The sequence below is a fragment of the Phlebotomus argentipes genome, unplaced genomic scaffold (assembly GCF_947086385.1).
Source record: "Phlebotomus argentipes unplaced genomic scaffold, Phlebotomus argentipes genome assembly contig_5, whole genome shotgun sequence".
Lineage (NCBI taxonomy): Eukaryota > Metazoa > Arthropoda > Insecta > Diptera > Psychodidae > Phlebotomus > Phlebotomus argentipes.
In genome coordinates, this window is record NW_026776165.1 from 498,017 (window position 1) to 521,836 (window position 23,820).

At 43.6% G+C, this 23,820-nt stretch overlaps 1 protein-coding gene across 1 annotated transcript; it reads left to right on the forward strand.

Annotated features, from left to right (window-relative positions):
• Positions 1–373: 373 nt before the first annotated feature.
• On the forward strand, positions 374–18,908 carry LOC132265915 (guanylate cyclase 32E). The gene is made up of 14 exons (XM_059766709.1): positions 374–519; positions 12,273–12,575; positions 13,775–13,968; positions 14,054–14,098; positions 14,161–14,470; positions 14,971–15,221; positions 15,410–15,481; positions 15,559–15,704; positions 15,804–15,963; positions 16,024–16,302; positions 16,358–16,537; positions 16,608–16,784; positions 16,844–18,342; positions 18,406–18,908. The coding sequence occupies exons 2-14, from the start codon at positions 12,434–12,436 to the stop codon at positions 18,626–18,628; spliced, it is 3,678 nt and encodes a 1,225-aa protein (XP_059622692.1). The 5' UTR covers positions 374–519; positions 12,273–12,433; the 3' UTR covers positions 18,629–18,908.
• Positions 18,909–23,820: the final 4,912 nt, after the last annotated feature.

Consider the following 23,820-nt stretch of genomic DNA (forward strand, 5'->3'; position numbering starts at 1 on the left):
TCGATTGGATTCAACGACTAGAAAATCGGCTTTTGATATCCACGTGTCGATGGCTTATTATTGATTTTCGCAGGCTAAATATCAGATAACTCAAGTGCAGATTTAAAGTGAGTCAAGATAGGAAGCATAATAATGGTCGAGCGATAAGAATGTACTGAGTTATATTGCTCGATTGATGGTAGAACTGCACTCTCACGCGCCGCGGCGCCGAGCGAGCCAGAGTGGCACGAATGTTACATCGCTTTACAAAGTGCCGCGCTTGTAATTCCCGCTCAGATACGCGAGAGTGAGAGAAAGAGAGAGCGCGCGAGAGCGAGAGAGGATCATTGATGACTTGGGGCCGCGATGTGCTTTTTGTCAGTTGGTCACAGAACTCGTGTGAATGTGGACGGAGAAAATCGTGGCGCGCGCACAGAATCGCGATATATTCGCAAAAGTGTGGACTGCTTGCTGTGTGTGGTATAAATACGGCAATTGTTAGGTGACTTGAGAGTAGTTTTGTCACGCCCGTGGGCAAAGGTTTGACTCCTTTCGCAGCGCTCTGTCGCGCGCTCTTTAACCCATTTCGAACGGCATCACCTCATTTCGCGACGTGCAGAGATCTCCAACTGGCGATGGTGTGGCGAAGAGTGAAATTGGCCACTGCCAGTGTGTGCCTCTAAGATCGTTAAAGCAAAAAGTGTCTCTCTCGTGGTGTGAAGTGGGTTAAGCGCGCGGCCGACCTGTGAATTGCATACTAAAAGAGACTCGCCAATTTCCGTCCATCGTCAAATTCCACGTGATGGGGCATCAGTGCAGCGTGAATGGGCGCTGAGATGCTGTGGGTCAAGGATTTCATCTCGCGCGGAGTCTGTCTGAATGATCAGTACACTCGCCAAAGTCATTCACAAGTCCGACGCTCGAGAGTGTGTGAGTGAAAAGTGTGAATCAGAAAGCTTTCCAATCATTTTCCATCTCAATGGCATTCCACGGTGTCTCAAGTGGTGCTAAAGGTTGCGCATATCTTCCTCCCAAGGGGCGGCGCACTCGTGCCGGCCGCCGTACACCCATCACGAATATGCACATCCCCCCCCACTTTCCCGTCACGCTCAATCAATGCTCTTTGCTGCCAATTGAATTGGGGTGAAGTGTTGAGGTTTCTTGCAAAACTAGAAACCAAATGACCTCTGTAATTATCACTCTCTATCTCTAATCGAGGCTTAAGAACTCTCATTTGCCACTCAGAGATGCTGGATAAATTATGATTATTCGACTTGCAGAGGTCAGATTTGAATTTTTCCAAGCACTTTCTGGCATAATTTGTGTAATTATCCAAATAATACCACACACAGACTTCATGTATTGTCTCTCAGATATTCCAGGTGATAAAATACATCTTTACTCAATGATTTCCCTTGCGAAATACTACAGAAATAGTTGAATATCACTTGCTATAATTCAGAAGTGGGATTTTCTGAAAATAAAGTATTTATCCAGACATTTGTCGACACTTTTCGATAAGGATTGCGTGCAATTTCCTTTTGAAAACACAATTTGAGGAGAAAAATACGACTGATCTGAACTAATTAGTCCTGACATTGTCAATTAAATCAATTTTATCCCTGAAATGGGAGTAAAAAAGGAAATTGCACGGAATTTGTATCGATAAGTCGCAATAATTTATCGACATTTCAACAAAGTGGAAATAAAAGCTTCATGTGAACTCAATATTATTGCAAACTTTTGTCTCCTATTTCTCTATTTCATCAATATTTAATTATACTTTTAAACACTCTCAACCCAGTTTTGAGTGCCACAAATGGTGTTTGTGTGCAAAAATATCTTCCCCTTGTCTTGCTCTATTTTATGAACTTGAGAAATTCCCCCATAAAACACGTCTCTTCTGTTGTCGATTTCAATTTACAGCAGAAAGGACAGCAAATCCTTTCTCCATGCGCGCTCAAATCGCCAATTTCCCATTTTATATGGTAATTTTAGGCATTCCACGGGATTTCTATGATGACTCCAGAGACAACTTTATATGCCATATTCGATGATATTTTGCCGCACACTTTAACCTTTTCGAGTGCACTTCGGCTGCAAATGCCATTAACTTTTACGACTGACCACTGAAATATCCAGCTCATCGCGCTAAGACTCTGTGTATGGACCATTAGGAGACTGCATAAAGTGCTCATATTATCAATAATATTGCCTAGAGAGAGAGTGTGTCTTGAGACAGAAATAACTCATGTAAGTGTTTGCATTTAATTGTGTTAATGCAATGTAAGAATTTTTGCAATCACGTGCCTATGAAAATCAAGTGCATTTCCGAAAGATCATTGACACTGTGCGACTCGCACTCAATCAAAATGGAATCACACATCTGTAAAGTGATACGGTGGGAAAAAACTCAAATTTCTGTTGATTCGCTCTGTAGTGATGGATCGCCTTGGATTTCACTTGGGCGGGGGTGAAAATTCCAGCGACAATACATCAAAAGCTCTCAATATCAGCAAAAAGCTCCTAATGGCCCTAATGCGCCATTGTGCTCTTCTCAACCGAAAAGTTAATACAACTTCCTATTAACCGCATGGCACTCTGGCTGAATCAATTTTAATATATAGGCGGCGTGTGGAATGGTTTTGACAACACTTGGGCTTGCGAGAGTTGAGATTCTCAGGGGATGTTCGTCAAATTCGGTCCCTATAAAGGTCATACGGATTTCTAACATCACAATCGTGGCTATGAAGCATTCAAAATTACATTTATCGCAGAGGAAAATGTGCTGCAGCCCATTTTTGGCTTTGTCCGCATCAGTAAAACTCTCTTTTATATACTTTCGCGTGGGAGATGGAACAAATGTTACGGTGGTTTTATGTCCTATGCTCCTCTATTGTGGCTCTCTCTCCCCTTTCTGTTCTCAAACATTGCGGAATGACGAGTGGAAAACTCAATTGCAATTTGCTAAAATATACCATCATTAAAATATTTGCACTGATGAGAGTTGATGAACTCTTCAGCATTAAGATACAATTACATATTTACACAAATGCATTGCCAGAGATTTTGGTATATATAATTAAGTTTTCGTGTATTTGCCTTAAAGGGACAACATTTCCGTGTTAAAGAGCACCCCAGAGGGGGGCGATTCAGCGTCACGAGGGTGGCCATTTGGCACAATAGAGTCATATTCCAAAAGTACAAAACACTGACCTTTTTGCGCTCCTCTCCTCGTGATGCTTTAGTATGCCAGAGTGCCTAATACATAAAATGCCACTCATAAGCACCACCATGTCTAGTAAATTAATTATACAACGTGTCTCGTTGGAATACAAAATTTTTTTTTAGAGCATTTTTGGGGCCGCCTGTTTCATAATCATCAGACGACAAAAACCAATATACAACACCTCTTTTTCTCCAACACTCGCGCATCCATATGGAGATCCACCGAACATGAGAGAGATTGTTCTTTCCCATCGTCAAACACATTGCAAACCGTGTGTGTGTTGTGTGGAAAAGTTGACTGGAAAAAATGGGCAAAGTGCGGGCGCTGAAGATTAAATCAAGCCATGTGTTACATTATTAATTAATACAAGTACGCAAATCAGCAAATTGCTATGTCACAAATTGAACACACGGAGAATTGGAATGCCTCCAAAGGGTCGCCCAGGGAGGATATTTCAACGTCACGCGCAAATCACATTATCAGTGATTCTTTCTAATTCTCGCACAAATATTAGCGTCTGACCAATTAGCACGTGTCAAACCACAGCGAAAACGTGAGTTTTTTTTCGGACAGATAATTTGCACTTTAAACACAAAGTGAGTATAAGGAAAATGAAGATTCTGTGTCCAAAATACTCTTCCTTCCCCTCAAATCATCTGTACAGATTCAAATCAACCCATGTTGATATTTTAAGACAATATTTTCCCTCACTTTTCATTGACACTATTAGCGAGTTTTACAGCCTTATTAGCACTCAAAATCAATACTTTCCTTGTGCTTTGATTAACCATAACAACATCCACTGTGAATGTCGCCCAAATATTTACCGAAAAGTGAAAAGAATCTACAAATGATGATTCGCATTTTCTCCACTTTTCAGTGTTATATGTTGAGAAAGAATTTCGCCAAATTTATCATCATGCACACGATGTGACTTTAATATCTCAGCACCACACAATTCCGCCTCCCAATTATGTATCTAAAATGCTGCGTGTGAAATGATACATAGTGAAATGTTTATGATTTCTCGTGAAATGCTCGCATTCACAAACACCCAGAAGCTGTGTGATAAAAATAAACCGCAACACAAAAAACATGTCAAAATATTATTTTTTTCGTTACTACAAAACACATTTTTGTATCGCTTTTTAGCCGTCCATTGAGTATCTATTGTGATGATTTCTGATTCAGAAGCGCTTTGGCAACATAATTGGATTTCCCGTGAAAGTTTACGCTAGAATAGATTTTGCTACACTTTGTCCCGGTAATCCTCTTAATAGAGACGATAATACACTTGTGCAGAATCTCTTTGAAGCGCTCGAGAGCGTCGAGTGGTCTCTCGCAGATTACTCTGAACGTTTGATGTTGTCTAAGCTGAGAGAATTTATACAGATTGCCGTGCTTTTTTGAGTTGCAGAAGGAGTCAAAGGTAAAATTCAGAGTCCGACTGTCTCCGCGGTCTCCGCCCAATTGATTGTTTAACAACATGTTAGACAAGAACATTATAAGATTCAGTCATTTGTCCAATTTCAATTCGTCTTCTAATAACATTGACTCGAGAAAAACTACTCATTGCAGAGCCTCCAACGCCACTCACAGTTGTCCGTGATATTCAAATGAGCGGCAATTAAGCTTGTCAATGCTCACGATTGAAGCTCTATAAAGTAAAGTGATAGAGAAATGCATTTGCCGTCTAGTGTTGAGTGTTATCGCAGTGGCTTCCATGGCAATTTAATGCCATTTTTTGTTGCCTCTTCGCTCTGGCAATTCATCATATCACTTAGTTTCAGTGCACATAATGGGTAATTCAATAAGAGCGCCAGAATGATGCGAGATTGCCCGTTGTGTAGCTTCAAATGCGAGTGAGATAATGGCATAAACAGGGAAATTGTGTTACGAGCTCACGGGGTGAGAGTTGCATGTTTATACTGTAGCAGACTTTAATAGTTTCGAAAGATGCTGATACAGACGCAATGGGCCAGATGTACAGTGTTTCTGCCACAGGGGGGAATGTGCAAGAGTGGATTGAGTGGGTGGGAAGAGACTGTCTGCCATTGAGAATGGTGTGGATTTGGTGTGTGAAGTTATAAAAGAAGCGAATAAGGACATTCATGAGGGTTGATTATTTTTCATGTGAATATTTATGCATTCCTTATTATACCATTGCCCCCAAAAAGACCCCCAGCTCAAGACACTCTCTGGGTGTGATGATATGTTTACGCCATATAAACATATCCATGATTTTTTTTTCTCTGACCGAATCTTTCCACAAAAATACACTCGCTGGTAATTTCCTCGCAAATCTCACTTGGATTGACATCTGTTCCGTCCCAGAAACAGCAGAATTATTTCAAAAGAGAGATAGAGAGAGACAATGTAGCCACGAGAGAATTGTATATGAAATCCGGTGGAAACTATCATCAATTCGGCCAGTGTTGTAAACATTGCATGGAGAGAATCATTATCGATTCTCATGGTGTGTGATTAAATTAATCCGATTCCTCAAAAAGGTCTCCCCGCGCAGTCACAGTGTTTGTTGTGTGCCCTTATCAGTGACCCAATTGAGATGGATTTCCAATTTCCACAGCAATTTTCGGAACGACAGAAATATAATTGCGCAAATGTTGCGCATTTGCCACACTAAAAGCCAATATCTTGACTCGGGCGTGTGTGGGATGAGAAGTGGATGACGTTGACTGAGATTATTTCTCCTAATGTATTCTTTTCTCTCCAACTGTCGCTCACGATATAGTCACAACTGTGACTTAATTGAAAATCAATCAGACGCACGGATTTCGCCTGAAAGCCAATAACTTATGACTCTAAATCCCACTCTCGGCGTATCTTTGTATATTGACCTACACTTTGCACTTCTCTAAGACATGCTTGTGATCCTTGTATCTTCACAGAGGATACAAAGTCTGGTGTGTGCTCCATTTGTGATCAATCTCAAGCGGTGTAAACTGACTCAGCCATCCGGATAATTCGAGCAACCAACCGCACTTTTATTTACAGACGGAATTGCAATGTGTGGCAAATGAGATTTCAATTTCCTCTTTGATACTCATCTTCCCACCACCCGCGAAGCACTTGTACTCCAGACCCAACAACAGTTCCCAAGGCGACGTCCTGCACAAACACAAAAGCTCTCCGAGACGCTCTAAATTAAGAGGGTGAACCGAGAGATAAGGCAAATTCAATTTGGAGAACATTTTCAACCACAAATCATCCTCAGAAATTCAATTAGCAACGAAGTTCAAAGTCACTTCACATAATTTGCTGGTGTAGTTGAACGTGGGCCGGAAGACTGCACTGTGAGAAAGTTGGTGTGCAATTTAATCCTCCTTGAGAAGGTGTCTTATCCCGGCAATAGATCATCTCGGGAATGTTGTGGAAAGTTTTCCTATTTGCCCCGAATCCACTGAGTTGTCGCTCGAAAGTACACACTTTCATCACCATCTCCTTAAACTGCTGATAGACTAGGATTTCTGGCAGGGATTTTCCTCATCCACAACCTCGACGACAACCACACACACAAATCTTAAGCAATGAGAAGTGGATGGAAAAAAGTAAATTCCATCCAGCTTATCTGAGATTCTCCCACTCGAGAACACACAGAGTGATTACTTTTATGTTGATGAGCATCTGGAATAATTTTTACTAGTCACAATAATTGCAAATAATCATATTTTTTGCGTTTATCGGAGTGATAAACGTTAATTGACCTCCTTTACTGGTGGAAATGTTTAGATTCAGAGGGATTAATTAATTCAGACACTCGGAAAAAGGTTGACGAACCTTCGACAGCGGGAATTAAGGAAAATGGGTGGCAATCTAGTGGAAACCCTCGGAGATAATTGAGATATTTGCACGATTTTCCTGAGAATGAATTTGGAGCCAAAGTTTGAATGCTCAAATCAATCCTTTATTGAGCCTCTTTCGTGGTTTTTATCGACATCTGGTTGAAATAAGAAATTCGCAAAAAGATGGGTTTTAACTTTGGGCCGTTTTTTTCTTGATGGTGTTGAAATGTCTCGACTAATTCAGTTGAAAACCAAATAGTTCTATTTTCTAATTGGAAGTTTTTCAACCATATTCCGGCGTGCTGGAAAGGGAACGAAAATGTGTATAGTTAATTTAATTGAAAGGAAGAAATTGCACTTTATTCATTTATTGACTGAAGGTCCCTAGTTTCCACTGATTGCGGAAACAATGTATATGGACACAAACAACTAATGGCACCGCTAGAAGGCCCCTTCAAAACTTCTATCGCAGCATTGTATGCTATTTTATTTAGTCTCACCCGTTCACACAGCGCGGAGATGTCAGCGCCAGATCGCGAACATGGTTCGAGAGAATACAATTAAAGCTCTAAAGCTGTTCTATCACTACTCGACACGTTTGGTTTAAAACAACCAAATCGTGGGGTAAATTAAGGGCATTACTACTAAAAGCTTGGCATTCAAAGATTAGCCACAATTCTAAACATTTCAATTGCAATGTTCCACTTGTCAGCGGACAAAGTCGTGTGTCACGTACTAACCCGGACGATCGACACATCGCTATAGACCCAGAGAAACCCATCCAAAAGATGATGCACTGATGATTGTATTTATTCACACGCCATGTGGAAACATCACCACCGACTTGCAAAATTTGAAAATGCTCAGAAAAACTCTCAAAGTGTTGAAAAATAGAATCAATTTTGCTGTTGAACATCTCACTTTTTGGGCGGGAATTCAAATTGAAGAGCAGCGCAAAAAGGTGGTATACTTCTCAGCCTGACTGAGTCTGCAGAATGTTCAATGCTCTCAAGGTGACGACGTGTCAGTCTTCTGGGATATATGTTTTACAACCAGACTTATCCACCAAGTTAACCTCACTAAACTGGTTTATTTCATGACATGCTATTCAGTTGTATCACTAGCTTGGCCTACAGAAGATCTCAATGAATCCCTGCACGATGTATTGTGAGATGATTTGCACACACTCTCTCACTACCAGCCGGAACGGCATGACGTTTCCCTCGATGGAATCACCACTCGACCTCACGGCGAAGTGACGAGGGTCCATCAGGAAGACTCCATTAGAGTCCGAAGATGTACAATGCATGCGTATATTAGCGCACAATGCTTAACCGCTCTCTCATGAGCGCGGTGGAAGGTGAACGCCGTGATCTTTAGCGTCCACCCCCGTTGTGTGTAACATAGCATAGAAGCCACGAATGGCCCACAGCCCTTGGGATGTCTACAATATGGATTCACTGTATGACGATGGGTGTGAAGTTAAATTTGGCTTCATTGAGAACCGGTTGGTTTTATTCACGTCTAAAACTTTTTGCAAGCTCTGAACAAACTACAGATTCAATAAACTCACATGCCAGAGAGAGCATGCAGTCCAGAGGTGCGACAGAGAGAGAGAGAAGCTCTCTCTCCGAAAAGCACATCATTCTGAGAAGTACCCACCCACCAGTGCTCCTCCATCGGCTCTCTTATAAGCCATTGCGAATGTGAAACATCTAGACCAAAGCACTTGGGCACGAGAGTCACAAGAATCCACTTAAAGGCAATGAAATTCATCATCAACAGCATAGCCAAAGGATATTCAACAGTTCTGCTTCACTAAACAATTGATTGTCACAGTGAGCTGTTCATGAAACATTCGAATACTAAATACTCTCTCAATTTGTGCTGCAGAAGAAAAGCTGTATTGGAGCTATAGAAAATTGGGAATTGAAAGCAGTAAAGCCAAAAAACCTACATTAAAGAGCTTTTAAAGCTCTCTCACTGTTGTATTTGTACTCCGTTTTATGCATTTATGAAAGCAAAATTGCATGAAATATGAATACAGTTCTCACCTCTAAAGCCTTTAACCCTTATAAATTCTATGCAGGAGCCATCGTCTTGACTTCTCTGCTGAAGAACAGCTCTCTAAGGACATTTCCACTCCGAAATATGCAAGCGCGCACCATCTTCCTGTTGCTCCACTGGCAGCTTGCAGTGTGAATTGATAGAATCACCACGACATTCCGCCCTCCAACCGTTCACCTATGTGCCCTCAAGTGGCGGAGTCCTGGTGGGGAAGTTAAATAAATAATTGGGACAGGGTCTCTTGGTCTTCAGGGAGTCAGTCGGTGGTGTCTCCTAAAGTGGGAGATCGAGTAACTCTATCGGGTTGCTAGCGAGAAAATCATCTGTCATTTGGGCGGGTGTTCAGAGGGCAGAGCGAGGGTGTCGTGAACCGTGTGTCACATTCTTTTGCAATAATATATCGACGAGAAGCGGTGTGTCGCTCAGCATCGTTATGCCATTGTTGCTCAGCGGGAAAATAATGTGTGGGGTGGTGGCGGCAGAGGGAATGTCTCCATGGGAGTGAATTTTATGGTGAAGAGCATTTGCTTATAACTCTCTCTCTCTAGCAACGGCCGATATTGCGATGCTCCTCCGGGGCTTTTGTCGATGGTTGAGGGTGTTGTGAGGAGGAGAATCCTTCTGGCGCATTTATTGGCGCAATTTAAATTCAATTTATTTTGCACCAGAGAGAAGTCGCGTACAACACACTTTTCACTCCGTGCAATTTTCAACACCACCAGCGCTAGAGTGCGGTTGCAATTCATAAAATTTACACTACATCCTCCAAACTATGCGTACACACACCCCAGGAATATTTCGCGTGGCGTGAAATGTATAACAAAATGGCTATTTATAACTTCGTGTGCCACTCTTCCCATCATTTCTGCACACTGATCTTGACGGGCATCGTGACTGTGAGAAATCGGTCAGCGTCTTCGCGACTCGCTTTTGCGATTATTGCCACTTGTGTGACGCGATGGAAAGTCATTTTCCGCACACTTCTTCTCTCCCTGTCAAATGAAGACTTTCAATAAAACACGCCAAATTCAATTTTCCCCACGATTTTCCACCAGTCATCTCATGTCGTGCAGATCAATTTTCCCGGTCATCGAATCCCGTTGTTTGCGCGCCACCAGCGCTTAGTGAATTATTCCGTGCTGGTCCACTGATAGATGAGACGAACATTTACCCAGGCGTCCTCATCAAGATTCCCCCCAAGATGTGAGCATGCAAACGCCAGGGGGGGTGGCTTTAAAGCTGAGGAAGTGGCCCCACTGAGAGGGCAAAAGGAAGAACGTGATGGACGGGTTTCTGCAGATGTGTGAAGGGAAAGTTAAGATAAATTTTCCTTGCTCCTCCATTAGGAGACATTCACTGCCAAATTGCCATATTTGGGATGGTCAAATTACAACTGCCAAAGCATTGTGGCATCGTGAGGTGAACACTTGAGTGATTTTACACTCGTGGCAGAGACCAAGAAAAAAGGGTTCGTTCACCCGGAAGAATTGAACTCCAAATGCAGTATTTTTCCCCTCTTTCTCTCTGAACATGAAAATTATTTGTTTCCACCCGCGGAAAATCCCACGAGATTGCCTCGTAAAACCCCGAAGAAATCCATCGCAGCAGCTTTTCAATTTCCTATCAATAACCGTTCAGCATGACAAGCTTTATGGAGACACTTTCTCCTCGTATTTCCTGAGACGCGCACGCCAAACAATGCAAGAATTCCTCGAGGAAATTGAGCATGAATGGTATCAATTTGCAAATCCTTTCTTTGATATTAAAGCGCACAAAGTAATTGGAGCGATGGAAAATAAAATGATGGAATTACCTTGGGATCTGAGAGATGAGAAACTGTTCAATTAATCGCACAATTAATTAGGAGTGCCCTTGATTGATATAATTTAAGTGATTTAAAACTTCCCTTTCTTTGGAAGTAGAATTAAGAAATCCGAGAGTGTAAAAAGCGTTTTTAACTCTCGTTGTGAATAAAAATAATTTAAAGACTAAAGCTATAAATAATGAGCATTATAAAGTGAGCATTTTTATCATTATTCGTGAGATAATCGCAAAAGTTGCTCACTTCTCACAAATTCATTGCAAAATTAATATTGTGATTTTGATCGTTTAACTGAAGAATTAACAAAACTATAAAGAGTCGCTTCAGAAGCTATAAAATCTCAATTTTCTCATCAAAATCCCCATACTCTTCTCATCTTTCTTTTGTTGTGGGACCACAGAAGGAAATTCTAAAGACGACCACACACTATGTAAATCTCTTGTGACTGTCTCTCTCCTCTTTGGCTTCTATATCGAACAATCCACTCTGGCGTGGAATTTGGGCAAAAGCTTGGAAGGATTCGCAATATAAATTCTGTAAAATACAATGATATTAAAATTCTCCACACAGACGCGCCTTGAGTAGAGATGAAGTGAATTTCCCAGAGGATACGAGAGGGATTTCCTCTACTCAACGTCTGAGGAATTTTCTGGTGATTCTTCTACGTCATTATCTTCTTTTGTGTGGCCTCTCGACAAACTGGCGAAGTCGTGGCGTGACGACGCGATGAGTGAATCGCTCTTGGAATCGCTTCGAAAATTGCCAATACGCCCCGAGAGCGTGGCATTGTCGCAATATTTCTGCACTGGGAATCGAGAGTTAAATGGGAAATTGCTGTTCTCTGGGTGGTGTCAATGGTAAGATGAATGAGCGGGAGGACGCCTATTTGCATGATGGGGACGCAGAGTGCTTCTGGAGAGCTTACATTTGAATTCCATGCCGAAAAATTCCCCAGACGAATCATTTTTCCATAAGAATATCGGGCGGCCTGTTGGGTGGGAGGAAAGGGGTGTTTGTGGATGCTGTGTGAATGAGCTGAGAATCATTTAAGTGTGATATTTTATCTGCACATTAGCCCCAAACCCAAACTCCAAAATCCCACCCTTATTTTGTGCCCACATCTTTCAGTAGACAAAAAGTGGTGAAAGTTTTCTTGTGTGTATCTGCGAAAGTTTTCCCATTTCCCATCATCGCGTGTCGGAATCATGATGGTAGTGGTGGGAAAAATTGAAAAGTGCACAAATCGAATTTGTATTCAACCCCTCAACCCCCCGTCCGCATTTCGCTCGGCAATTCATCGCCCATTCACGCAAGTACTTCGCCCTGTGACAAAACATATTGACGAATTTGTTGAAAAATTTCCATAATACAGCAATTTTCTCAGTGAATGCGACAGAGCAAAACTCTTCACGGTGCTTTTGATGGGGAGAATGTAGTGGAATAATGGGCTGCGGAGGGTGTTGTTCTTGAGGCACCCAGAGGAAGAACAAGAGGAAGCCCGGAGTTGACAACATCAGGACGAGACGGGCGACAATGAAGTGCCGCTCCTTTGCACATTTCATAATTGTCACAATAAATCTGTGTGTTGTGCAAAAGGCGACAACCGAAGTCTTCACGCTAGGCTATCTCACGGGCTCACAGCGCAGAGTTGGTGATCTGGAGTACACACGACCAGGTAAGATGATGACACACTCAATCACGTCACACTTTCCACACACCAAACACGCGAATCCCTCTAAATCATCGAGATTTATGCTAAGGCGACACAACGCCTCAATTGACTGTCACGGAAGACATCAACAGAGAGAGAGAAATGATTAATTTTTCACCAACTTTAAATTGGGTCTCACGTACGAGGGGTGAAAAACTTCCTGGCACACGTGCTGATGTGGATATTTCTTTGTTTATCGCCTTTGTCGGAGATTTAAGGGCGGAAAAACCTCTTTATTGCAATCACAGAGTCTACAATTTGTATATTTTTTTAATTGATCTTGAAATAATCCTTAAAGTCCTCTCGATTTTTACACTTGTTCACCCCTCGTGATTGAAAATGAAAAATCATCCTCAGCTCTCGTTCGAGAATTTCTCCAAGAAGTCGTAACCAGAGTGAAATATACCCCTCGAACTTTTCACTGGCTGCTATAAATAGATGGGAAATGCCTTTTATATCTCACCAGAAGTATTGTTACTCCGTGTCCTTTTTGCTTCTTTTTCCTTGACTTTCAAAAGCGATTTTGTCTCTCGCATATGGCGCTCGTTGGCATGACAGAGCTTTTTCCCAAAAAATTCCGTGAAAAATTGCCTCCAATCGTGAGGGAAAGATTAAACTTCGGGGTGTATTAAATTCGCCTTTGGTGGAGACGTCAAGAAAGTATACTTTTTCATGGCACACATTGCTGTGGCATGAGAAGAATGATTGCCTTATTGTCATCAGAGGCTTGACCTATAGTGGGGTAATTAATTATCGTTGTGAAAATTAATATGTTGCCCGCATAGCGTAATCCTAAGTGAATTGAACTTCGTGGAGGCTCACCTTGAGTAAGAGGATTATTGTAATAAGAGGTCCGTACTAGTTTGTAATTAGATTTTCATCCACCCTCGCTTGGGCTCAGGCTCGAGTCGTGTTCCGAGGAGATTTCCATAAAATAATCATTTATGCATCCCTCTCGATTCTCATTGAATTATTGCCGCATGGGAATTTCCTTAGGCACTTCGTTTGGGGACTAAATAGATAAACTGTTGAGCGGTTGTAATGAGTTTTATCTGTTAAGATGGAAAACTTCCATGTGACAAATAGATAAGTTAGCCAACTTTTCCCATCAATTAGGACCACTGCTGGCGATTGATTGCCAATGAAAAACTTTCCACTTTCAGGACTCACCATATCTGGGGCCATTTCGTTGGCCATTTCTGAGGTCAACGGCGGTGTGCTCAAGGATTTGGGACACTCCATTGAGTTCATGGTGGCCGAGACGTTTGGCGAGGAAGTGTCCAGCATCCGCCAAACGGCTGCGCTCTGGACCAAGCAAATTGCCGGCTACATTGGACCACAAGAGACTTGTGTTCATGTAAGAACGCCATGCGTTTTTGTGTCTAATTGCTAAGATGTCAGATAAGAAGATTGTCAGCAATCAGGGTCTTTTACTCCAACAGGAAGGAAGGATGGCAGCAGCTTTCAATTTGCCCATGATTTCCTATGTGAGTTTGTTGTCTGTTGACTTTGAGTCTCCTCACACTAATTGCCCAATTCTGGCCATCAGTTCTGCACACACCGAGACACGTCCAACAAGAAGGACTTCCCCACCTTCGCGCGCACTCGCCCACCCGACACGCAAATCTCCAAGTCGGTCCTGTCGCTCTTGCTGGCATACAATTGGACACGTGTCACATTCCTGTACTTGGACTCGGAGGACAACGAATTCGGCGCCGTGGCGGAGACGATCGTGTCGACGCTGGAAGCGGCCGGGGTGAAAGTGCACATGATCCTGACGTGGAACACGATCTACCATCACGGATACTCCAAGTCGCCCTTCGACGATTTGGTTGAGCTCTCGTTCACCGACACAAGAAGTGAGTCTCAAAGGTTCAGCGCAAAAGCAATGACAGAAAGGCTTAGATAAAACTTTTTTATCACTTAATTGGGATAATAGAAACGTAAATCTTAATTATGCCCTCAACTTTGTACTTCTTGTCTAGGCAATGCTGTGTTTGTTTATTAGATTTATTGCCGATCATGAAGTTTTCTATCATTTAATAATTTTGAATGTCACTGCAATTTTTTCGCTAAATTCCTATGCCAAAAAATACCCCGAATTCGACCCCTTCTGACGTCATGCAAAGCGAGTCGTGCTTCTTCGGATCGAGCACCAAAAGACCAGGTTTTTCGACTTTATGTCAGGGACGATGATAAATAAATATTTTACGAGTATTTTTTATGATATTAATTTTTTTTATTAGTGTGTCCATAAAAATGTTTAAACTACTTTATAACATTTATGAGTTTGCAGATTAGTTAACTCTTCCTTTCAAAATGATTTATGAATGAACCATTTTTTGCCTCATCCTCGTAGTTTATCTGATTCTGGGCCACTACTATGAGCATTTAGGGCTGCTGCTGAGTCTGGAGAGGCGCAGACTTCTGGACCAAGGCGAGTACTTCGTCGTGGGCATCGACATTGAGCAGTACGACCCATCAGATCCGGAGAAGTACCTCAAGGGACTGCTGCAGGACGAGAGAGATGTGCGATCTGAGAAAGCTTTCAGGTCCTACATGGCCATCGTTCCGTCAGCTCCGGTTGCATTTAATGACTTCGCCATTAAGGTAATTTCCTCTCGAATGGAAAATTGTGCATGCATTGCTATGTTTTGTCATTTTGCACACCATGGAAATTGATAAGATAGGAGGGCAGGTGCTTTTTACTGTGGAGCACACAACAGTGTTTTTAATTAAATTGCTTAAATGGGTTAAAGTTGAATGGATTTTCAAGTTTTTCTTCCACCTGTTTCCAGGTGAACAAATTCATGGAGCTTCCCCCCTTCAACTACCCCAATCCACTGGGCCACATTGGCGGCGTGAAGCAGGTATTGGGGAGAATCACGCACAATAATCATTTGGTGACATGTATTATTGTTTTTTTCCTTCCTTCCTCTCCGCCAAGATTCGAGCTGAGGCGGCGTACTTGTACGACGCCGTCCACTTGTACACGAAAGCTCTAATCCGAGTGGCACGGAATGGGGGCGATCCACGCAATGGCACCGCCATCATCGATGCCATCAAGGGGAGCAACTATTTAAGTGCGATGGGGTCAGTCAAGACTGTATGTAGTCGCCGTGGAGAGCGTGCATGACTGTAAAAATACCACTTTCTCCCCCTCTTCTCATTGCAAACCATCACGACGTGTAGGTATCTGGTGCACATGGACGAGAACGGGGATGCTGCGGGCAATTACACGGTGCTGGCGCTGGGCAGGAACAGGAGTGGCAGTGGCAGGGATCCGGACAGGACGATTCTCGGACTCTATCCACTCGGGACATTCAGCAGATTGGCCGGGGATCGGGTTCCGGTGAGGAGTCGCGCCAGAAGAGCGTTAAACTTTAACTGAATTTCAACCCTTGTCCAACAGGATCTTCATCTCTTCCGGCACATGGAGTGGATCAGTGGCAAGTCCCCAATCGCTGAGCCTCAGTGTGGCTTCCGTGGGGAGAAGTGCATAAGCTACACTGGGGAAATATCCGCCGGAATAGCAGGTGTGGCCCTGCTCTTGCTGGGCATCGTGTCTCTCGTCCTCTACAGGAACTGGAAGTATGAGCAGGAGCTGGACAGCCTACTGTGGAAGGTGGACTTCAAAGAGATCCAAATGCACGAGAGTGACAAAGAAGGCAACGGGCAGAAATTAACCAGAGTAGGTCGCATTAATGGGTATTATTTATTTCTATAACTCTTACATTCCTTCTTAGGCCACTCATCCTTTAATAAGAACCAGCCAGGTTAGCCTGAGTTCCAATCCTGATGCTGATTTCCGCTACTCCACAATCTTTACACCAATTGGACTGTACAAAGGTCAACTGTATGCCATTAAGAAGGTGCAGAAGAAGTATGTGGACATCACGAGAGAGATGAAGAAGGAATTGAAGCTGGTAAGAGATGATAATGATCTAATCCTTTGATCTATCCTGTGTTGAGAACCTCAGTTGCTGTCTTTTCCAGATTCGCGATTTGCGTCATGACAATATTTGCGCCTTTATCGGCGCTTGCACTGATCCTCCGAACATCTGCATCATCACTGAGTATTGCAACAGAGGGAGTCTGAAGGATGTCCTGGAGAATGAGGACGTGAAGCTAGACAATATGTTTACAGCCTCAATGGTGGCAGACATCATTCGAGTAATTAGCGAAACTGCGTCATATTTAGGGTTCATTTCAGGATGTTCCCCTTCTTCCAGGGCATGATTTATCTGCACGAGTCTCCGCTGAGATACCACGGATCCTTGTGCACCAGCAACTGCCTCATCGATTCGCGCTGGGTGGTGAAGATCAGCGACTTCGGTCTGCAAGGCTTCAAGCAAGGCGCCGATGACATTCCCGAGCTGAGGAACATGTCTTCTAAGCACGAGAAGCTCCTCTACAGGGCACCTGAGCTGCTGCGAGCAGGCTCAACGGGCGGAGCGGCCGGGACGTGCAGGGGGGATGTGTACTCCTTCGGGATTGTTCTGTACGAGATTCACACGCGCCAGGGACCATACGGAGAGGAGGGGAAGCAAGTCCTCGAGTGTCTGCGCAAGATTCTCAATCCAATGGACCCGAGCGTGCCCTATCGTCCCTCCTTGCAGCCTCTGGAGTCGTCCTTCGACTGCGTGCGGGAGTGCTTGGGCGAGTGCTGGGCCGAACGGCCCGAAGATCGGCCAGACTTCAAGATGATCAGGGCGAAGTTGCGCCCCTTGAGAAAGGGAATGCGTCCCAATATATTTGACAACATGATGGCCATGATGGAGAAGTACGCCAACAATCTCGAGGCTCTGGTGGATGAGAGAACGGATCAATTGCAGGAGGAGAAGAAGAAGACTGAGGCACTCCTGCTTGAGATGCTGCCCAGACCTGTGGCGGAGCAGCTGAAGAAAGGCAACAAAGTCGAGGCGGAGAGTTATGACATGGTCACGATCTACTTCAGCGACATCGTGGGCTTCACGGCGATGTCAGCCGAGAGCACTCCTCTGCAGGTGGTGGACTTCCTCAACGATCTCTACACGTGCTTCGACTCCATCATTGGCCACTATGACGTGTACAAGGTGGAGACGATTGGAGACGCTTATATGGTTGTCTCTGGACTGCCGATTAGAAATGGAATTCTGCACGCCGCTGAGATTGCTTCAATGTCTCTCCACCTCCTGGACGCTGTGTCTGAGTTCAAGATTCGCCATCGTCCCAAGGAATCTCTGCTCCTCCGCATTGGCATCCACTCTGGGCCTGTGTGTGCTGGAGTTGTGGGCCTTAAGATGCCGCGATACTGTCTCTTCGGCGACACCGTGAACACCGCTTCCCGGATGGAGAGTACGGGAATGCCACTGAAGATCCACATCTCCGGCCAGTGCAAGCAACTGCTGGATCGCCTGGGTGGATACAATTTCCAGGAGCGCGGCGTAATTGCCATCAAGGGAAAGGGTGAGCAGAGGACATACTGGCTGGTTGGGGAGAATCCTGAGGCGCGCCTGAAGAGGAACAAAGAGCGCAGCGAACGTCGAGGCTCGAAGGGTCAGAACAAGCTGAAGCAGCAGACGTCCTTCAAGCTCTTCGATCCCATTCTCACTGCCGGCCTGCCCAGGAGCAGTCTGAAGAATCGCGGCATGCAGCAGAGACCCTCCCTGCCGAGATCCTCGAGTCTGGAATCGCCAAAGAAGCTTCGGTTTGCCAGCAACAATCTCCTGGAGCACTACAGTTACCAAAGGTAGGGAATCAAGTGTGCCCAGAGATTCCCTTAAATTGACAAATAATCTCCAAACTATTCCAGATACAGCGACGATGCTCTGCTGGAAGTCACCATCTCAGATTCCAGTCCTAGGAAGTCCACTAACGGCTCCAGCGAGGACTTCGCCTCCTCCTGTCCCTGCATCGAGAACCTGTGCTCCTTGGAGGAGAGGCAGGAGTTCAAGGATATCACTGCCATTCAATGCTTCAGTCCGACCGCGATAACGCCTCTCCTCTCCAACAACATCCACAACGTCGGTGTCTAGGCCGCCAATCCCGCTTCCACGGTACTTAACCTGAGGTTTCCGCCACACCCCACCCATGGACATGATCGGATTTATTATCTCTAGTCGTGAACAAGAAGAAAAAAATCTCAGTGCAACCACCATTTTTACAAATGGCGGTTGCTTATTGAGATTGAAGGCTCGTGTATTTTTTGTCATTCGTATTATTTTACTAAATGCATTGGAGAGATGATTGAGGATGACTAGGACAATTATAGCCACTTATAGAAAGCAACATATTAAATGTTCTTGGTGAGATTAACTCTCTTTTATTGCCATCATATTCGTTATTGAAATGGCTAAAGAATTGTCACGCAAAAGTTACTCCGGAACAATTTAGTTACTTCCTCCATTTGGTTCCCTTGGGAATTCATATTCTTGTAAATCATTTCCGTTCATTTTCCCTCCATTTTCCCTCCATTTGGTATGAAAAGAGCGGGAAAAAGAAAGAATCGCGCACTTTCCCCTCCACTCACATGCTCGACACTAGAGGCGCTGCGGCGCGAATTCACCTCTAGGCTCCGCAATCTCACCACTCTCTTGGTTACCATTCGCCACTCTCTTTGACAAGTGACAGTGTGAGAAAATAACTCCGCGAGTGCGAGAGGTTTTGCGCAAAATCACAAGACGAGGCAATCCAATTCAACTTTTTGTCCACCAGTCGATCTCTTCAGTTGGCCAAACTGTTGCATTCGAGTGCGATTTGGCTGGCCGACGGTTGGCCAACGTCCTGAGCCTGTGAGCAAAAACAGCCCAGAGAAAATCATGAGAGCCTCGATTGGCAGTGGCGAAGACACTGTGTGACGTGTTGGAGTGTACTTGATCCAAGTTCTCCCTCAATTAAAGGAGATTTTGAGAGTAAATACAAGAATTGAGTTCTTCTGTGCCGTGCTCGTGACTCCCCGTGATTCAGCCCTCGCGCAGTGACAGTCTTGGCGATTGTGATCTTTTTTGCGACAATGAGACATGATTTTCTGACTACATTTCCTCAACATTGTCGCCTTTAGTTGTGGTGTTGTCGCCTTCAGCGCTATTTCCTGCCGCTCTTCACTTGCCCCGAGAGAAAGATTTGTCTTGGGCCAGCAGAAAGCCCACCAAAGTCACCACGGGCGCACGAGGGAAGCCGTGTACAGTGATTATGATTCGGTAATGATGTGAGAGACAGTTTTTTGCGTGAGAAAGCGTGAAATTGCATGTGGTCGAACTCCTTTGTCCCCCCGCGTGACACGCACCGCGAGTGATTATCAGTGCCCGACACCCAGTGCTAAAGGACTGCCGCCGTTGATGCCGCGATCGGGACGTCCGCAGGGCAGCAGCCAGAGCAGCTAAAGCAGGAAAAGTTGCAGGCGCGCCAACAGCCACAAGGAAATAATTTGATGTTTGGATTACTGGTAAAATAATGAATGATAACACGATAACCACACACTAAATCTTCCCAACTATATAATTTCTTCCATCATCGCTCGCGCGCGCGCGCGCCTGTGTTGGGCGCTGTGTGTTTATGCGTGTGCGCGAAGGCAGCATCTGTGGATTTGTTGAGAAAAAAGGCAACACCATCCCGCGCGCGAGATGGTGTTTGTGTAGGAAAATACAAAATGTTTTTCTACACCACAGCGCGCATTCGGAAAGAATAAGAAGAAAAAAGGAGGGAGACTCACGAAGGCGCGAGTTTATTTTTAGATTCCGTGTTGGCCATGCACAGAGAGTGTTTGGCTCCATCTCGAATCATCTCACCCCTCGCGCGCATCTCATTTTGCTCTCACTCGCGCGCGCTTGTCTCTTCCCTTCTTTTGCACGACACAATCCGAAAGTCGTGTAATTGCAATTAATAATTCATACACGGCTCTTCCTGGACCACTTTTCGCCGCCGCGCACATCATTTAGCACCTCAGCAGAGCACAATTCGCGCCACTCTGGGGATTTTCCTCCGCCCGCGCGCGATTGCGCCGCGCGCGACACACGAGACCTCGTGATGGCCGTTTTCGAGGAAATTCCAGGGCATTTCCAAGAATTCCCCACGGAGTTCTCACAAGAGACTCGAGTCCAATTCGCCGCTGCTCAAGAGAAGCCACAATCCATCATCAGAAACATTATTTCTAATTGCACGATTGATTTACTTTATGTCTGAGACGAGATTTTGATTATTTTGCCATGATTTTTGACCTTTAAAGTTATAAATTCGTCCAAAATCTGTCTTTGGCATTCTGGGTCACAAAATGTAAGACTCAAAATTACAATTACAACATTTTACAACTCCTTGAATGCTTAACACTTCTTGGTTTTACTGGGAATTATTGATGCCAAGTTCGAGAAGGAGCAAAATTCTATATTCACACTTTCATTTGGTGTTTAGAAAATCGAACATATTGTTTTTTTTACATCTAATTCACTTCAATATAGAGACAAAAATTGAGATTCTTTCAGCAAATGATTGTCTATTGATGCTTCTTGGGCAAAACGAAAGAGCTGAGCTGGAGACAAGTGATGTCTTTTGTGTTCTTCCATTTGGCGAACATTGACTCTTCTTCACCCTTCACTTGCTTTCTTCACGCACCTCGCGAAAATCCATGTGCCTTTAATTGAGTCAAATGAAACGCAAATTTTGGGATAAATTTCGCCGTTCCGAATCGCACAACTGGAATAAACATTGCGCTATTTCGAGCTTGAAGTTCAAGTGTGAAAATGAGTGCCATTAAACCACAAGCTGAGAAGTAATTCTTGTGTTTTTTTTTCTTTTCTTTTGGCATTGCCTGGCGCTAGTTAAAGTTATATGTAAAATATTTTAATGGTTTCTTTTGGACCATTCAAATGGTAATTTAAAATGTATAGTAGAGCCTTTATCAGTCAGACACAAATGAATTCTAACAGCAGTAGAAATTAACATAATTATAGAGGAGGCAGTAAAATTTTTTTTTGGGATCTACAAATAGAAATTGACAAATCTTGTACAAGTTAATTTGAATATCTAAAAATACTTTTAAATATTTGAGAAATGGCCAGTTTCTTTTATGGTGTGTAATTTTGATTGATTTATTGACTGATCATGTTTGGTGCAAATAAAGCGATAAGACACGCCCACTCGCAATCTCCGCCCACTCAATGTGTTATTATCATCTTAAGCGCTTGTTGAGTAGTATTGTCAACCTGGGTTATTATAGGTAGTCGCGACGCGAGAGGCTCACAGCTCTGGATTAGAAGCTGCAAAAGAGCTGGCAAAGTGTTGATGAATGTGTGTGTGTGTGCGAGAGTGTTAACTGGTGAAAATTCTGTTTTTCTCAATTCGTGTATAGAAGAATAATTTAGCCGACACACCAAATATTTTGCGTCGCTCTCGGCCTGTACACACAATTGATATGTACATTTCCATATAAATAGAGTATGTGTGTACACTTTGAATATTGACTTCTTCTGTCTCTCTCTCCGCCAATCGGTCTCAAGGGAGGTGTTTGTCTCTGTGTGTGGTGGTTGGTGTGGGTGGTGGTGGCGAAAGGGTGGCAAATGAGTCCAAAGCGGCCCACAGAGAGATGCTCAAATAGCGCATAAGCTCCAATTGTGGGCCCACATCCATCCCTGTTCGCAGTATAAGGCAGCAAGATAAGCGCGCTGGGGGAAGTGAGACGAGTGTATATATTGCAAAGAATTGCTAAAACTGATAAGAGGAGAGTTGTCGGCGAACGACCATGTCGCATTTCGCGCTCATTCCCTCTCTCAGTTGTATCGTCTCTTCTATATTTAACTCAAAGTAATATATTTTTGTAATAGCTTCATATTTCATACACCATTGCACACACTTCATGTGTTGATGTCTCATTTAGAGACACGACAAGGTATCTCTGGCCATTGCCAGATATGAATTCTTTCACCATCATATATTATCAACCCCCAAAAACAGGGGAGAATCGATGTGCGAGAAAAAAGACACATGCTTCGATATCAAGAGGTGGAGTGAGACAGATGACAAGTATGATTATTCCATTGACTTTTCCACATACGCGATCTTTTCTCTCTGTTGACTCCGTGTGAGGAATTCTGGTGTTTTCACAGCTCTCTGATAAAACTCGACAACGCGTTGAAAATCTGGCGGAGAAGCGCAGTTGCAAAATGCAAAATTTCCTTTCATACTCCTCTGACTTAATTTGCCACCCAATTGATTGTGTTTCCGGTTAGAGGCTGACACTATTCGAATCGATGCTGAATTTCTGGTTTTTCTCCATCTTCACAAATGCACTGCATCTCACTAAACCATAATCTTCTAATTGAATCACAGAGATTCAATCAGAGTGACTTTCTTGCACTGAGAACTTGAAAATATAACATTGAAATTGTGTATTAAATTTTCTCATTCTAAACCATCAAGTAATTAATGCAGGATGAAAGGGAAAAGCAAGTGAGAAGAATTATTTGATAAAACTGTGAATTTTACCTCGTGAAAAATTCTTGAGAGTGTTTTTTTCTTTTTGCCTTCTTAACTTGCCAGTGATGTGAGAATCTGATTTTCACTGGATCGCCAATCGAAATCACTGGGCTAAATATAAACTCACTCATTCTCACTTTTCGTACAAGCAACAATAATAAATAACGCGTCAGATAATTGTATTTTCCATACTTGAGCAGCATTCGCAGTGGCTTCCGTGAGGCCAAAGACGATCATGGAATCACAAAGAGCAATTGGCGCCATGACATGAAAGCGCCCTAATTTATCTAATCTGCCTCGAAAAGAAAGGAGAAGAAAGAAAAAAAACTCCAGCAACAATCGTCTCTCCCACTGGACAATATTTGCATGAAGAGATCTTCCCTCAACTCCGCAACTTCTGCACACTCTTTAATGTATACTCTTTGATTGGGGGGTGGGCGGCTATAATTCGCCATCGACACTAATGCGCGACCGAGCCCAGTTCTGCCTGAATTTGTTTACATGCCTCTAATGGGGGTGTGTGCTTTGCGATTTTCCAAGAAATTTTCCAAACCCACTTCAAGACACCGAGAATGCCATCGAGAGTGCCTTCGCGCCAACTCGGACGCGATATTTTGCCTCCTGTTCTTGGACAATCCAGAGGAATTTCTCAATGTTTTCGGGAACTGCCTAAATATCGCAGGAAGATAAACAAACTTTCGTCAGAATGACAATATGATAAACATAAAGTCAATGATGAGAGACACTTTAGAGCCACACT

Coding starts and splice junctions, on each gene's coding strand:
- LOC132265915 (XM_059766709.1), top strand. CDS start 12,434: ATGAAGTGCCGCTCCTTTGCACATTTCATAATTGTCACAATAAATCTG. Junction 14,471..14,970: donor CTCGTTCACCGACACAAGAA/GTGAGTCTCAAA, acceptor TCATCCTCGTAG/TTTATCTGATTCTGGGCCAC. Junction 16,785..16,843: donor TGGTGGCAGACATCATTCGA/GTAATTAGCGAA, acceptor CCCTTCTTCCAG/GGCATGATTTATCTGCACGA.